The following is a 15,648-nucleotide window of genomic DNA, read 5'->3' on the forward strand; positions in this document are numbered from 1 at the left end:
GCATGGCATAGTTTTGAATTTTAGAGTTTCTTTGCCACTTTCGTTTAAAATCTACTAAAGTTAACTATTTCCTCGAAATATTTTGACCGATTATGATTTCTGATCCTGGTGCATAAAACCGGAGGCGAACAGTTTCCGCAAGTTAATTGTCATTGTTACTATGTTTCCACTGCACTCCAGTTGACCAGTATACCACATGCATGCCTTGAGTCGAATGCAGAAACTTTAAACTGACCAAACCACACACTGTGACCTCGGTTTTGATGCCGTAAAAAATCTGACGTGTTTTCCTTAGCTCAGCACAGTACACACAATTTGCATATCTGCATATACTACACATGCTCTAAAATATAAGAAATCTTGGTTAAATATTTGTTTTGTGAAAATCTCTTATATTTTATGACAAAGATGGTACTCCTCCATACGAAAATGTTTGACGTTACGTCAAATAAAAAGGTTGTCAAATAAAAAAGTTGGGAGGGAGTATGTCATTTGATTTCTAGGTGAGTGTAGGACGCACCAGTTCATTGTTACTGAAATAACAGCGTTAATACTTTCTATCTTTGCTAAATATATGGATAAATCATAAAAGACGTTAATGTTTACAAGCACCCAATGTGCCTCTCAATTTGTCTTCTCGCTTCTCGAGAGAGCATTGATTCTTGGTCTCTTGGATCATGCTCCAGTATTTTTGTAAGATCCATACGTACATGTGGCATTTGATTCGTATTAATTTACCTAGTATTTTTCACGGTACATACCCACTTGGGTAATCTTAAACGGAAAAAATAGAAGAACCTAAGACATAGCAGATTGCTTCCTTACTACAGTTCCTAGTCTCCACTGATGATGAGATTAGTCAACAGGTGCAAACTTTTGCACTAACAAGCCACGTTATTTTAAGTAGAAACCAAAGCGCTAGAGCTGCATACATGCCTTTGTAGCTTGTTATGCATGGCCGTCATGGGCCAGTGTTCTACGAGGAGCTGCATTTCTCTCTCACTAGCTTGTGCAAGCTAGGTCATGAACAGCACGAACAAGCCCATGGCTGCCTCTCATTCAGGCAGCAAGCTCCTCAAAGCTGTGCTTTTCCTGCTCATCTTCTCGTTAGGATTCATCATGGGCATGGTCTCCATGGCCAACTTCCCTAAATTCTACGACTCGCCTTTATTGTCACCAATGCTGTTCTCCTCCCTTGCGCCATCATCAACGCCGACGGCGCCAGCACCGTCGCCGGAGACACCGTGCGCGTGGCCACCGTCGTCGCCCAGCCCTCCTCCGCCGTCGGCGCCACCGCCACCAGTGGAAAGACCGGCGGCGCCGGCGGGACTGGCGGCGTTTCTTGCGCCGAGCGGCGTGGTGCACGCCATGACCGACGAGGAGCTCCTGTGGAGGGCGTCCATGGCGCCGAAGGTGTCCCGCACGCCGTACAGCCGCGTCCCGAAGGTGGCGTTCATGTTCTTGGTGACGAACCGGCTGCCGCTGCGCCCTCTGTGGGAGAAGTTCTTCGCGGGGCACAACCGAAGCCTCTACTCCATTTACGTGCACTCGCATCCTCCTTTCGCCGCGTCGTTGCCCACGGACTCCGTCTTCTACGGCCGTATGATTCCAAGCCAGGTACACAATGCCGTCTGGGAGTAGATGTTTGTGTCACACGATCTGACGCTGGAATCGCGCGTGTGTGCAACGCAGAGGACGAGCTGGGGCGACGCGAACCTGGTGGAGGCGGAGCGGCGGCTGCTGGCGAACGCGCTGCTGGACCTGTCGAACGAGCGGTTCGCGCTGCTGTCGGAGTCGTGCATCCCGATCTTCGACTTCCCGGCCGTGTACGCGCACCTGACCGGCTCCAACGACAGCTTCGTCGACTGCTTCGACAACGCCGGCGCCCGGGCGCGGTACAAGCCGGACGTGTTCGGGCGCCACAACATCACGCAGGCGCACTGGCGCAAGGGCTCCCAGTGGTTCGAGATGGACCGCGCCCTCGCCGTCGAGGTCGTCGCCGACGGCTCCTACTTCCCGGCGTTCCGCGCCTGCACCCGCTGCATCATCGACGAGCACTACATCCCCACGCTGGTGAACATCCTCGGGTGGCGCCGCAACACCAACCGGACGCTCACGTACATGGAGTGGCGGCGGGGGACGTCGCACCCGAGGACCCACGAAGCCGGGGACGTCACGGAGGAACTGCTCAGGAAGATGAGGACCGGCGCCGCCAACTGCACGTACAACGGCGCGGCCACCAACATGTGCTTCGTGTTCGCCCGCAAGTTCTCGCCGGACGCGCTGGCCCCGCTGCTCGAACTGGCTCCCAAAGTTATGGGTTTCGGCTGAGACGCAGAGATCCATCGGTCGTCATGGATGCATGCATGTTCAGTCAGGTACATGCTAGTCAATTCTACTTCTCCATGTTTTTACATGATATGCTAATTTTTATGTTTATATTTGATCATTCGTTTTATTGAAAAAATCATATAATTATTTTGTTTTAATTTAATTTATTACTATGAGAACTTTAAGTGGACTTATAATTTATATAATTAGATAAATTTTTAAAATAAGACGAATGGTCAAATATAAATATAAAAATGAATGCCGTCATATAAAAAAACGGAGGAAGTAGCGAGTTACCAGTCGGAATATTTCTCAAAAGAGCAATTTTTTCATTCTTGAAGAGGTATTATAAGGTACCACTATTTTCTACATAAAATTTGGTATCTATTGGTATCTTAGTTACTAGAAGATACTAAATTTTGTATTGAAAACAGTGACACCTCATGACATCTCCTCAAGGATGAGAAAAATGGTCTTCTCAAAATTGTCGCATGACAGAGTCTAAGGACCAGTGGTATATTAGATGTAGCCATTTAGGTGAAAATCGTATCTCTAAAGTATAAAATGCATCTCCCACCTGTATTTGGGCAGTGACCGGGAGAAGAATTTTGCACCGAATAATTCTCAATATACTACTGTTTAGTTGATACTGGGTCGAACTCGATCGAACTAGATGACAGAGCATTGGTCGGGGCAGTTTTACGGACATATACTCTATTTTATTACCCATTTGGCTATTTCTTGGAATATTTTGACCCGGATTATGATCGGTATGGGGTATTAATAAACCGGAGGCGAACAATCGCAGCGAGTTATCTGTCCTCGTTACTGTGCGCTTCTACTGTTCTCCAGTTCTACGTTGTATCTTAAGTTTCCAAAGTTGACAAGGACAGCACATGGCTTGAGCTACGTAAGCCGAAAAGGTTCTGCTAGAATGACGAAACCACGCTATTGTCTCTCGGAGTTGAACCTTTGAACATGCATAATTGAAAATTAGAATATACATAGAATTTTTCTATTTTCTTTGAGATTTGCTTCGGTCCAACAAAAAGTAACTTGAGGTACTGATACCCAGTGATATCAAATCATTTCTGATCGTTGGATCTAACAGTGCATATCATACTCAACTAGATTCAACAGTGAGAAACGATTTGGTACCAACTAGATTCAACAGTGAGAAACGATTTGGTACCTCGAGATACTTTTTGTTGGACAGGAGCAAATCTTATTTTCTTTAGATACAAATCTAATTAAAATTATAAAGAGTATGAGTTAATTTGGTTTACTACGATGTTATCAAACCAAGGATAGTTTTGGTATTGCCAACATTTTGGCAACACGGGTGTGGTTGATATATCTATATATCCTGTATAGTTATCGCCAAAAGTTCAACCTGCACTTAGTCACATCATCTAGAATAATAGCCTTAGGATATATCTCATGATCACAACCATCAAAATATCATATACCTTAACAATGTACTTAGAGTAGTTAATCTAATAGTTAATTAGCCAATAATGCTATAAATTTTGGATGAGAGTTACCATTTTATTTATCAAATTCGATTTGGTATGCATAAGCAAATAAAAAACATATGTCTTTATACTTAACAATAAATGTATTTCAGTAACAGTAATCAAAATACTAACTATACATGCAAGCAAATAATTTGCTTACGTTATATTCATACAGATTTCCGCAACAATAAGTGGGATATCATCTAGTTTTACTAGCAAGCAAAACTATATCAAAATATATACTACTCGGTCACAATATTTTGGTGGGGGAATATTTTGGTTTCAAACTAACCCTATATACGGTATTACAGGGAGTAACTAATCAATCTAACAATGTCATGAAATTCATATGGAGGTAAAATTTTGGTACCTCCTAATACCTTCTCAAGAACCGTAAAATTACTCTTAAGAATATAAGCTCTCAATTAATTAGCACAGCTCCAGATCCAAGAAAGTCATGTTTTTTTTGTTCTAAAAATCCATGGAAAGCTATGGTTACATCGATAACAATTGGGTGAATCATTTTATTCCAGTTTTAGATGAAGCATAAAACTTGAAACTATTTTAATTTAACTTGGAAACTCTAGTATCTAGAGTTGTTGCAACTTGCAAGAACAGATATAGGGACAAGAACATCTTCAGTTTAGAGAAACTTAGGGCCATGCAACGAATCATTTGTCTACTACTCACAAGGAAGACACAAGATATGGCCATTAGGCTCGATCATCGCTATTGAGCCCACAGTTGTCTTGTGAAGGTCGCTTCTTATTTTAGTTCGACTAAGGTAGCTAGAACTACAAGTGTAACAGACAGCTGCATTTCTCCATCGCCACGAACAGCATGAACAATCCCATGGCTGCCACTCATTCAAGCAGCAGCCTCCTCAAAGCTGTGCCAACGCTGCTCGTCTTCTCTTCAGGATTTTTCCTGGGCATGATCTCCATTGCCAACGTCCCTAAATTCCACGACTCGTCTTCTCGCTGTCACCAACATTACAGTCACACTACTCCCTTGCGCCATCGTCACCGCCAGTGCCGCCGTCGCCATCGCCGGAGACACCGTGCGCACGGGTGGCCGCCGCTGCCGTCGTCTACTCAAACTCCGGCTTCATCGCCGCCAATTACGGGGTTGATGCACAACATGACCGACGAGGAGCTGCTGTGGAGGGCGTCCATGGCGCCGAAGGTTGCATTCCTGTTCCTGGTGAGAGCGCAGCTGCCGCTGCGGCCACTGTGGGAGAGGTTCTTCGCGGGGCACCGGAAGGAGCTCTACTCCATCTACGTGCACTCCGATCCCCCGTACGCCGCCCCGATGCCGACGGACTCCGTCTTCTACGGCCGCATGATTCCAAGCCAGGTTTGTAACACTGTAATTTCAAAGTTTGCATTGAAAAAAAAGTGTTTGCGGTGAGCGTGGATCGAACACGCGACCTTCAGATCTTCAGTCTGACGCTCTCCCAACTGAGCTATCCCCGCTTAATGTCCCAAGAAAGCTATCCCAGCTTAATGTTTACGATTTGGATTAACCTGCTTAATGTCCTAGGAAAGCTATCCCAGCTTAATGTATACGATTTGGATTAACCTTGAGTTATTAGCAGCAGGTAGATGATGCGAAGATAATCTGTCGAACGGTGCATGTGTGCGTGCGTTTAAATTGAGATTTGGCATGCACGCAGAAGACGAGCTGGGGCGACGCAAACATGGTGGAAGCGGAGCGGCGGCTACTGGCGAACGCGCTACTCGACCTGTCAAACGAGCGTTTCGCGCTCCTCTCCGAATCGTGCATCCCGATCTTCGACTTCCCGACCGTGCACGCTCACCTGACCGACTCCAACGACAGCTTCGTCGACTGCTTCCGCAACGCCGGCGCCCTGGCGCGCTACAGGCCGGCCCTGTTCGCGCCACACAACATCACAGCGGCGCAGTGGCGCAAGGGCTCGCAGAGTCGCAGTTCTTCGAGATGGACCGCGCCCTCGCCGTGGAGGTCGTCTCCGACGAGGCCTACGTCCCGGCGTTCCGCGCCTCCTGCGCCGGCCGCAGGGGCTGCCTCATCGACGAGCACTACTTCCCGACGCTGGTGGCCCTGCTCCGGTGGCGCCGCAACGTGTTAGCAACCTAGTTCTCAGATCCTTAACACCAACTCAATAACCAACATCCAGTACAAAATCATCGTCTCCAGTAAAGGAAAAGAGAAAGGAATGTTGAGCTAGGGAAATACAAGCAGTGGAAGATTCTAGAAGCTTCTATACTAGGAAGAGGAAGAGGAAGGGAAGGGTAAAGAGGGAGAAATCGACAAGGGTGACACCGGCCGCCCAGGTCGCCGCCGCCGAGAGCTCTGCTCACGTCTTCTCTTCTATTCGATACCTCCTCCAAGTGTTGCTGCTGCTTAAGTATCTGCTTGCCTGGGCTTGGTTTGGAATGTGATGATCCTAGCCCATGTGCGGCCCAGTCTAGTGGCTAACACAACGCCGACCGGACGCTCACATACACGGAGTGGCGGCCGAGGTCGCCGCACCCGAGGACCCACGGCACCGGGGACGTCACCGACGAGCTGTTCGCGAAGATGAGGAGCGCCGCCGCCAACTGCACGTACAACGGCGCGGCCAACAACATGTGCTTCGTGTTCGCCCGCAAGTTCTCGCCGGACGCGCTGGCCCCGCTGCTCGACCTGGCTCCCAAGGTCATGGGCTTCCGTTGAGACAAATCGTTCGTTCGTTCGTTTCGTGGGCTGCGCGAAGTTGCTGGTTCTTCTGCGATTCGGCCCATGGATGACATCTTCCCGTTTTTTTTCTTGAATTCTTCAGACAAACCTAAAAAAGGCCCAACTCTCGTGTGCTCCGTACGATCCCCTGAAAGCACTGTCACTCTGTAGTCCGTACGGTGGATTTGGCGCACTCATCAGCTCTGAGACTCTGCAAGGCTGACAACCTCTCATACTTGTCTCTCTTGCGCACTTTCACCAACAGCTAAATGTAGTACACTGCATATACGAACAGTATACTGTTGCAAACGAAACCCACAAAGATAAATCGATAGTCGTCGTGAACATCTCCCAATTGGAGCCACCTTTAGACCTTATGCAGCTCATAATGCCACAAATTTTTCGTAGCCCTATTTTTTTGCTTGGATTTACAAATTAAAATTTAAAAACTTAATTCTAAATTTAAAGTGAATTTAAGACTTTTTATGATAATTTACTTTTTAGCCTAGATTCATAAATCACTAAAAACATATATGGCATTTTGGCTTTTCCCGAAAATAACGATCAATCACGCCCTTCATCGTCCCGGCAAATGAAGTACACGCAGCAAAAGATTAATCCCTGCACTCTGGTCTGACACTCACGTGCGCGTGCACAGCTAGCTGGGTTGCGTTTAGCGCGCCTATTCTTGGCGCCATAATGAAGCCCAGATTGCACATAATCGCAGGCTTAATCCTAAAAAATTTCCCTTCCAATTGCTCACATCCCAAGAGTCTCGCCAATCCATGCAACAATAATTACACCGAGCAAAAGCCCACCGAGGAGTGGGGCCCACGCAATTCCGACCGGACATGATGCCCAAACAATTCCGCATTTCCGCGCCACCCTCTCCTTTTACCCCTGACATGTCACCATCAACCCGCCGCATGGCCCCACCTGTCATCCGCACCTTCACCTGCTCCCATCCATCCATCCATGGCGCCACACGTCGCCCCCCCTTCTCCGTACGTAACGTTCGCTGCGCTGCGCCTGCGCTGCCGCGAACACACCCTCGTCGTCCTCGTGAGCTCGTCACCTGAGCTGCTTTACTCCAGTGACTGTCACTGTCACTGAGCGGTGGGCCGGCGAGGCGAGTGTGTCACTGTGCGCTGCGGTCAAGCTGTGAAGCTGGGGAGGGAGCGCGGAGTGGGAGGGGAGCATCAGACAAGAACCCCCTTCGTCTCGCCGCTGTCACGACCGGGGGCGCGCACAAGCCAAACGCGAGGTCAAGCTCGAACAGAAAAAGAGTAGGGGGAGCATGCCTCGTAACAGCGGCGTCGGCGGCGGCGGCGCCACGCTCCTGCCGCTCTTCTTGTCGAGACTGCTGGTGCAATGCCTCGTCTGCTATGGCGACGCAGCCGCGGGCTCGCTGGACGCCGACGTCGCGGCGCTGTCGGACTTCCGGCTGGCCGCCGGCCGGTCCGGCGCGCTGGAGAGCTGGAACCTGTCCACCAACCCTTCCCCGTGCGGGACGTGGCAGGGCGTCGCCTGCTCGGGAGGGCGGGTGACGAGGCTGGTGCTCGAGGGTGTCGGCCTGTCCGGCGACGCGGCGCTCCCGGCGCTTGCGAGGCTTGACGGCCTCCGCGTGCTTAGTCTCAAGGGAAATGGCCTCTCCGGTGCCATTCCTGACCTCTCGCCGCTCAATGGGCTCAAGCTGCTGTTTCTCGCCGGCAACTCGCTGTCCGGCCCGATTCCGCCGTCGCTTGGGGCGCTGTACCGGCTGTATCGCCTCGACCTGTCGTTCAACAACTTGTCCGGCGTCGTGCCACCGGAGCTGAACCGACTCGACAGGTTGCTGACGCTTCGGCTGGACTCCAACAGGTTCAGTGGCGGGATTGATGGCATTGCGCTCCCAGTGCTGCAAGATTTCAATGTGTCCAACAATCTTTTGACTGGGAGGATTCCGGTGGCGATGGCGAGGTTTCCGGCAGGGTCGTTCGGCGGGAATGTCGGTCTCTGCAGCGCGCCGCTGCCGCCGTGCAAGGACGAGACGCAGCAGCCGAACGCGTCGGCGGCTGCCAACGCGTCCGCCACCCCGCCGTGCCCACCGGCTGCAGCCATGGTTGCGTCATCGCCCTCGGCGAAGCCAGCGGGCGCAGCGGCCAGCGGCAAGGGAAAGATGAGCCGCGCGGCAGTGGTGGCAATTGTGGCCGGGGATTTCGCGGTTGTTGGGCTGGTGGCCGGTCTGCTGTTCTGCTACTTCTGGCCACGCCTCTCCGGCCGGCGAAGCGCCAGGCGTCTCCGCGAGGGGGAGAAGATCGTCTACTCCTCCAGCCCGTACGGCGCCGCTGGAGTGGTCACGGCGGCTGGCGGCACGTTTGAGCGGGGAAAAATGGTCTTTTTGGAGGACCTCAGCACCAGCGGCGGGAAGCGATTCGAGCTGGACGACCTGCTGCGCGCGTCAGCGGAGATGCTGGGCAAAGGCGGGTGCGGCACGGCGTACAAGGCCGTGCTTGGCGACGGCAGCGTCGTGGCCGTGAAGCGGCTGCGCGACGCCACGGCGGCGGCGGCGTCCAAGAAGGATTTCGAGCACCACATGGCCGTGCTTGGCCGTGTCCGTCACCCGAACATCGTGCCACTCAACGCCTACTACTACGCCCGCGACGAGAAGCTGCTCGTCTACGAGTTCATGCCCAACGGCAGCCTCTTCTCCCTCCTCCACGGCAAGTTCTCTAATTCTGGCGTCTCCTCATTGATTTCGTCGAACACTTGTTGCTGAGGCATCTCATTACAGGTAACCGTGGCCCTGGGCGCACGCCGCTGGACTGGGCGGCGCGCATGCGCATTGCCTCCGCCGCCGCGCGTGGCCTGGCGTACATCCACCACGCGAGCCGCCGGGGCAGCGGGACGCCCAGGCTCGCTCACGGCAACATCAAGAGCACAAACATACTGCTCGACAAGACCGGCGTCGCGCGGCTCGCGGACTGCGGCCTGGCACAGCTGGGCTCGTCCCCTGCGGCCGCCGCATCGCGCTCGGCGGGGTACCGCGCCCCCGAGGCTCCCCCGCCGCCGCGGCCGTGGGCGTCGCAGAAGGGCGACGTGTACGCGTTCGGCGTGGTGCTCCTGGAGCTTCTGACGGGGCGGTGCCCGGGCAGCGAGCTGCCCAACGGCGGCGTGGTGGTGGAGCTGCCGCGGTGGGTGCAGTCGGTGGTGAGGGAGGAGTGGACGTCCGAGGTGTTCGACCTTGAGCTGATGAAGGACAAGGGCATCGAGGAGGAGATGGTGGCGATGCTGCAGCTAGCTCTGAGCTGCGCGTCGGCGGCGCCCGACCAGCGGCCCAAGATCGGGTACGTGGTGAAGATGATCGACGAGATCCGCACTTGCGGGGAGGCGTCGCCGTCGCACGAGTCGATGGACGAGTCCTCCGGCGTGTCCGACTCGCCCGCCGTGTCAGAAGGGGGCGCCGTTAGCCAGTGATTAATTTAATTAAATTGTTCGTGCCTTGTGATTCCCACTTTGGTTTTACTACTTGAGATTTGCTTTTGGTGTGCAGCTGATTAGCGTCGGACGTTGGATGGTGTTACTTGTGTACATGCATGAATGATTGCTCTGGTCCTGATTCATTTTGCTGTTTTTGTAGCAACCCGTTTTAGAATCATGATTAGGGATTCTGCATAGCCGGTAGTACTACCTGTGAAAGCAAAAAAAAAAAGGTCATTCTTCGAATGAATCTTGTCTGTATTTGGATGGACTTCCGGTGCAAATGGCAGCACTGATGTGAGTGAGTTATTAGCTGTGGTCAGTACTACTACCAACATATGACTGTTGATTGGTACTCCTAACAGAGGAAAATCATGAGATGTCAATGGGAGGAGGCGTGGCCGCGGTAGAGACCGTTGGCTGGCTCGGGGCCGTGATGAGGGCACGGCACGCGGCACGGCACAGGAGTGGGGCGAGCGCGGCGGGTCAGGGGCCGCAGCGACCGTTTCCGCGACGTCCTGTCGCGGCGGCAGCGCGCGCAGGGGGGCCGCCCCGTGCCATGGGCATCATTTGGCAACGGGGTAATCTCCTCTCCGGCGCCGAACCCCATGCCCGATGGCCGCATCTGCTCCGGCGTTGGCTCGCTCTCGCCGCGCCGGAAGGCACCACCGATCGATGAGCCAGCGAGCCTGTCTGTCTCTACACCGGTGTCTCGTCTCATGCTGTGCCAGTCCAGCCAGAGATGGAGATGCAGCGAGGCTCTGTGTCGCCTGGGGAAAAGTTCTCCCGCCTTCATGCTGCACGGCGTGGTCCTGGCGCCATTGGATTATAGCTCGATGCTGTTCCACGCTGACTAAACGAGTACTAGTACTAGTACTACTACTACACTACTACTCGCTTTTCTAGCTTGTCACCGTGCACGGAGCAGTTTGTCCTTTGCAGCTAGCCTCACCCCCACACTCCGCTCGCTCTAGCGTTGCGTCAAAACACACACACGCTCACGTGTTTCAGCTTATTAGGATTAGTGGAAAGAGTTATTCTAGACCACCACTCTTAATTTGGGTCGAGAGAAAAGAATGGAACCTCTTTGAACGGGCTAAATTGAGTTTGCACTCGTGCAAACGTATCACGTGGCTACCGCTGTCCCACCGTAAAACTGGGAATAAATTGAGAAGTGGCCCCTGAATTCCTGAACTGAACAAGCTGCGAGAGCCTGCACTTTCTCTGATCCAGCAAAGGGAAAATGGCATGGCTGCCTGTTGTCCATTTAACGCATTGATGAGTTTGATGTCCCGGACTGGATGTGCCCAAATCCAATTCACCTCAGCACAATAAATGGTTCCGGTGGCCGGGCATGTTCTCGGTTGCGAATGCCTTCATCCATTAGTACTAGTGCTAATCATCACTATGTAATCGTAGTGTACTCGAGTTACTCACACGATCTTTGTTACCGCCTCCATCCTAAAAATTATATATTTTTAGTTTTCTTATTTATCCACAAACACATAGGTCCCTTTGATTCAAAGAAAATTTATAGGAATTTTAGAGGATTTTATTCCTATAGGAATTTCTCCTACAAATCCATTTGAATCAAATGAACGAATCCTATAAAATTCCTATGGTTTGTCTCTTCCTATGCAAGTTTTGGAGGAAATATAACAAGAGGTGGAACCTCATGGAAATAATCCTACGAGTCTTTCTCTCTCTTTAAATTACTGTGTTTTTCCTGTAGTCCAATCAAACGGTTATTCCTACGTTTTTTCTGTGTTTTGCAATACTCTGTTTTACACTTACATTCCTGTCAAAATCCTATGTTTTTCCTATTTCTCTGTTTTTTTATTCCTATGATTCAAAGGGGCCCTTAATTTTTAACAAATATTACATTGAGTTTGTTAAATTGTAAGATAAATGCATGTAGATTTAAAAAGTTTGGAGCTAAATATATTAGGGTTGAAAACATTAATGGACTTTATAATCTCTGCAATCTTATATGGATATATGTGAGATATGTTAAAAATAAAGTCTCTTCGGAAAGAGAGATTATAAATTATGGCAGGAGGCAATGTACATCACAAAGACTGCAGTAAAGTCATGGGGTCAGTGTTGTGTACAGCAATTTGCAAGTCTCTGTACATGGAGGGGTCGCTTGGGTCGTTATACGTGTACAGTACAACCTACCGGCCGGTAGCCGGTAGATCGATGGAGCAGTTGTGTGGACCAAACAGTAACTAGACTGTAGCGCAGTAGATGTAGATCAGCGTGGTACGTAATAATGTGCTACGAAGACTTCATTTCTATCTTTTTCTCGTCAATTTCGGAAAGACTTTATAAATAATTACTGCATTGGTGTTTAGTAAAATAAAAAAAAAATAAATTAGAATTTGGAAAGCAACAAACAAATGCATTAAGATTTTTTTAAAAAATAAAGACAATTCTATTTTTTATAGCTTTCTATTGATTTGTAGGCTAAAACTACAGTCTTTGGAGGTATGGACTATGGAGTACATGGGCTACTTGGCATTGCCAGTTCGCCGCCCCTCTTAAGTGGTCCATGGCAGCAGTCCAGCTCCAGCAGCGCAACGGCTCCATCGCGTTCGATGATTCGATCGATGGATGAGTTCGCTGTGCTGTGGTGGTGGTACACACGAACTGGAAAGCGTCACAGGATGAGGATATATACAGTGAAGTGGTTACGAGTTGGGAGACCTGACGGGCCGCAGCTATGGCCAACACAGGGCCGCTCCTCTGTTTGCCCTTCGTTATTGCAACTTCAGTCCCAGATGATGCTTGCTAGGCTATGCATCTCGCCTTTCGCTTGAAATTTTAAGATCGGTTTAAGTTGCCTATAACTACCAACTAGACCGCACTTTGTCTACATGTCTGTACTAGTCGATACAGCAGCAGTGCATGTTCGTAAGTAGTATATGCATGTACAAGCAAGTGCAAGCAAGAACATCCGAGATCGATGGCGAATTCACGACGGACGAAGCATATGCATTATGTAAGCAAGGATATGCATATGGGATTATGGGTATAGCAGTAACAGTGTTTGGTGAGTAAGGTGACTGAGTGTAATGATGTGCGCTCCTGTTCCTCCACATGACATGAGGGAGGGTAAGCAGAGCAGATCCCCTAGCGTAGTAGCCGGTCGGGCGATGTCGATGAGAATCCAGCCTCCGCTTGCGGTTTGGCGTTGCGAGTTGTGATCGATCGGTCCCCGCGGGGGCGCCGGCCGCTGTATGTGTAAGAGAGTGCACGTTGTTTGTTGGCAGGTGTACACGCAGCTAAAGGCAGCGCCGGCCCCGGTGAGTCCGAGAGGCGAGAGGCGCGCGGATTCCGATTTGGCTGCGCAAATCTACAGCGATGGCGATTGTTCAGTCGGTTCAGCCAGCCACGGCCCGCGGTGCGGTGTACTACGTATTTCTTTACGCAAAACGGTACACTGCCGGAGTGACGAGAGCTGCAGGCAATCACCGTTTCTCGCTAGAACTTGGAGATATTAATTTGAACTTTTGGTTGGATCACTCGACTTATCGTATCGAAATTTAGGAATTGATGTCCTCTACCATTATATCACACTGATATTACATTACCATCACTAGCATGTTAGCTTATAAGATGGCGTGATAATGTAATGTTACTGACATAATAATAGAGGATATAAATCCCGAAATTTAGACGATCACAGTTTCTTAGGTGATCGTATGGATCATGCCACAATCATAGCTATTCATGACTTTTCTCTCTCTATGAGCACATGTTATGTTTTATGTGCTAGGATAGTATTGGCCAACTTGTGGCCAGTAACTTTTAACCATATATTTTTTTATCTCAGACATAACTTACTTGAAATATAATCTGGCAAAGTTAGCAAGTAACCAAATAGCCTCTTTGTAAAGTTATTGGTGTATAGCGGTGCATGGCGCCTCTGATATGTGTCCTAAACGCATAGTTCTATCCAATTCGTGCTCCTTAACATTACCATATATTCTATCTGTTTTATATTATAAGACCTTCTGAGTTTGTCTGGATTTATCCATGTATTAATATATATATGTTTTTTTATATACATCTATATTTATTAGCGCATATATGAATATAGTCAAATCTATTATAACGTGGATGAAGGAAACAGTAGAACTATGGAAACATGGAATTTACTGGTCCCCAAGGAGAAGTGGAAAACCGGCGGTTTCTCATGGCATTACGGGCTCCAGGCCCATGAGGCAAGTAGGGTATGCACGCACTCTACTTTGCAAGCCATATGACAGAGGCTTTTGGGTGAGAAATCATGGTCTTTTAACTCAGACCATATAGGGCCATATCGACGTAGGCACATAGCAGCCTGACCCAGCAAGCAGCCCAACCTTGAAGCTTCTTTAGAGACCCACAATATGAGGCACATCTGAGTACATACATAGGCCGATATTCTTTTAAACTGAAATACCAGCCCACTTACGGGAATGGCATGTATTACCTCCTCTCAGGTTATGAGATGGTTTGCATTTCCTTATATTTATCTGAATAAAAAAATATGTTTATGTATATGCCAAGATTGATTAATATTCATATGAATTTAGTAAAAAATATAATGCCCTCCTAGTGGGGTGTTTTTTTTTTTGACATGGCAAACGAGTATTGGGCCTTGGTGCTTCGCCACCTTTAGAGTAGTTTTCAATGAAGCGAGATCTCGGTTGGGCTATATCGATTGAACTTGATCTCCGGTACTTGAGTGAGTTCTTATAATTCATCCCGGTAATTGTATTGTCTAGATTAAGATTTTCTTGGTTAAGTTCAATATTTCGATTGAACGTGTATGTTGCTAGTTATCATATTAGGTTTAGTTTAAGTTATTTTTTATCTTTAATCGTTTTGTTTAGTCGGCTGGTAAATTTATCGGCTAGATTGAGACTTTCTTGGTTATGCTCAACATTTTGATCAAAACATATACTATTGTTAGTGATTGTATCAGGTCAATTGTAAGTTATTCTTATATCTTCAATTGATCTGATCGACCACTTTAAGTGATTTTTGTTGTTTGATATTTACAATCTTATACTGTCTCGGTTACATTCGATCTATCAAATTTTATTATTAAATAGTAAATATTAAGTTGATTTATCTTGATCATTGTTTTATCGGAGCTTTAGGTGATAAATTATCAGCCATCAACTTTGGTTGATCGTCTACCTAGTTGGCTCTAGATGGCTGTAGTTGATGATCCATGCCAGTTCAATGTTATTTATATGAATAATATGGTCGATTGTCTTACTATAGGGTTCATAGGCCAATCAGCTGGTCTTAACATGTCATATCGGTCCACCGTCCGATGACTATTTGATTTAATTATTTTTATTCTCTATGTCAATTACAAGGTCTAATTGCCGGACATGCCCTGAACCCATTTTAATAGGACCTACACTGGATTTTCGTGATTTTCATGTGTCACTACAACGTTAAGCAGACCTTCATGTGTCATCGTAATTTTCGCATAACAGTGGTGCAAATTTTACGTCAACAGCCACAATGACACTACATCGTGATTGTTGAATAGTCACACGTTGGTTGTGGAAGGACAAATGACCTAAGATATAAGTAGGAGAACTCCTCACCTCAATGGCTAGCTTTTGGGGTGGGAAAT

General features: G+C 48.8%; 3 protein-coding genes and 1 non-coding gene across 4 annotated transcripts; 3 read left to right on the top strand and 1 right to left on the bottom strand.

Moving 5' to 3' along the window:
- On the top strand, positions 1-2,471 carry LOC102718683 (glycosyltransferase BC10-like). Its single transcript, XM_040520146.1, has 2 exons — positions 1-1,617; positions 1,693-2,471. The coding sequence occupies exons 1-2, from the start codon at positions 1,024-1,026 to the stop codon at positions 2,329-2,331; spliced, it is 1,233 nt and encodes a 410-aa protein (XP_040376080.1). The 5' UTR covers positions 1-1,023; the 3' UTR covers positions 2,332-2,471.
- Positions 2,472-3,103: 632 nt separating this feature from the next.
- Positions 3,104-6,545, top strand: LOC102706897 (glycosyltransferase BC10). The gene is given in 8 exon segments (XM_040525323.1): positions 3,104-3,108; positions 3,184-3,241; positions 4,662-4,823; positions 4,826-4,915; positions 4,917-5,204; positions 5,524-5,784; positions 5,787-5,953; positions 6,302-6,545. Coding segments are annotated over 8 exon segments (1,275 nt in total).
- Positions 5,251-5,323, bottom strand: TRNAF-GAA. Its single transcript has one exon. It is a non-coding gene; the product is annotated as a tRNA-Phe (tRNA).
- Positions 6,546-7,785: 1,240 nt separating the features above from the next.
- LOC121055329 (probable leucine-rich repeat receptor-like protein kinase At1g68400) lies at positions 7,786-10,319 on the top strand. The gene is made up of 2 exons (XM_040527570.1): positions 7,786-9,250; positions 9,322-10,319. The coding sequence occupies exons 1-2, from the start codon at positions 7,846-7,848 to the stop codon at positions 10,002-10,004; spliced, it is 2,088 nt and encodes a 695-aa protein (XP_040383504.1). The 5' UTR covers positions 7,786-7,845; the 3' UTR covers positions 10,005-10,319.
- The last annotated feature ends 5,329 nt before the right edge of the window (positions 10,320-15,648 follow it).

Source organism: Oryza brachyantha, chromosome 1 (assembly GCF_000231095.2).
Source record: "Oryza brachyantha chromosome 1, ObraRS2, whole genome shotgun sequence".
NCBI classification, from domain to species: domain Eukaryota; kingdom Viridiplantae; phylum Streptophyta; class Magnoliopsida; order Poales; family Poaceae; genus Oryza; species Oryza brachyantha.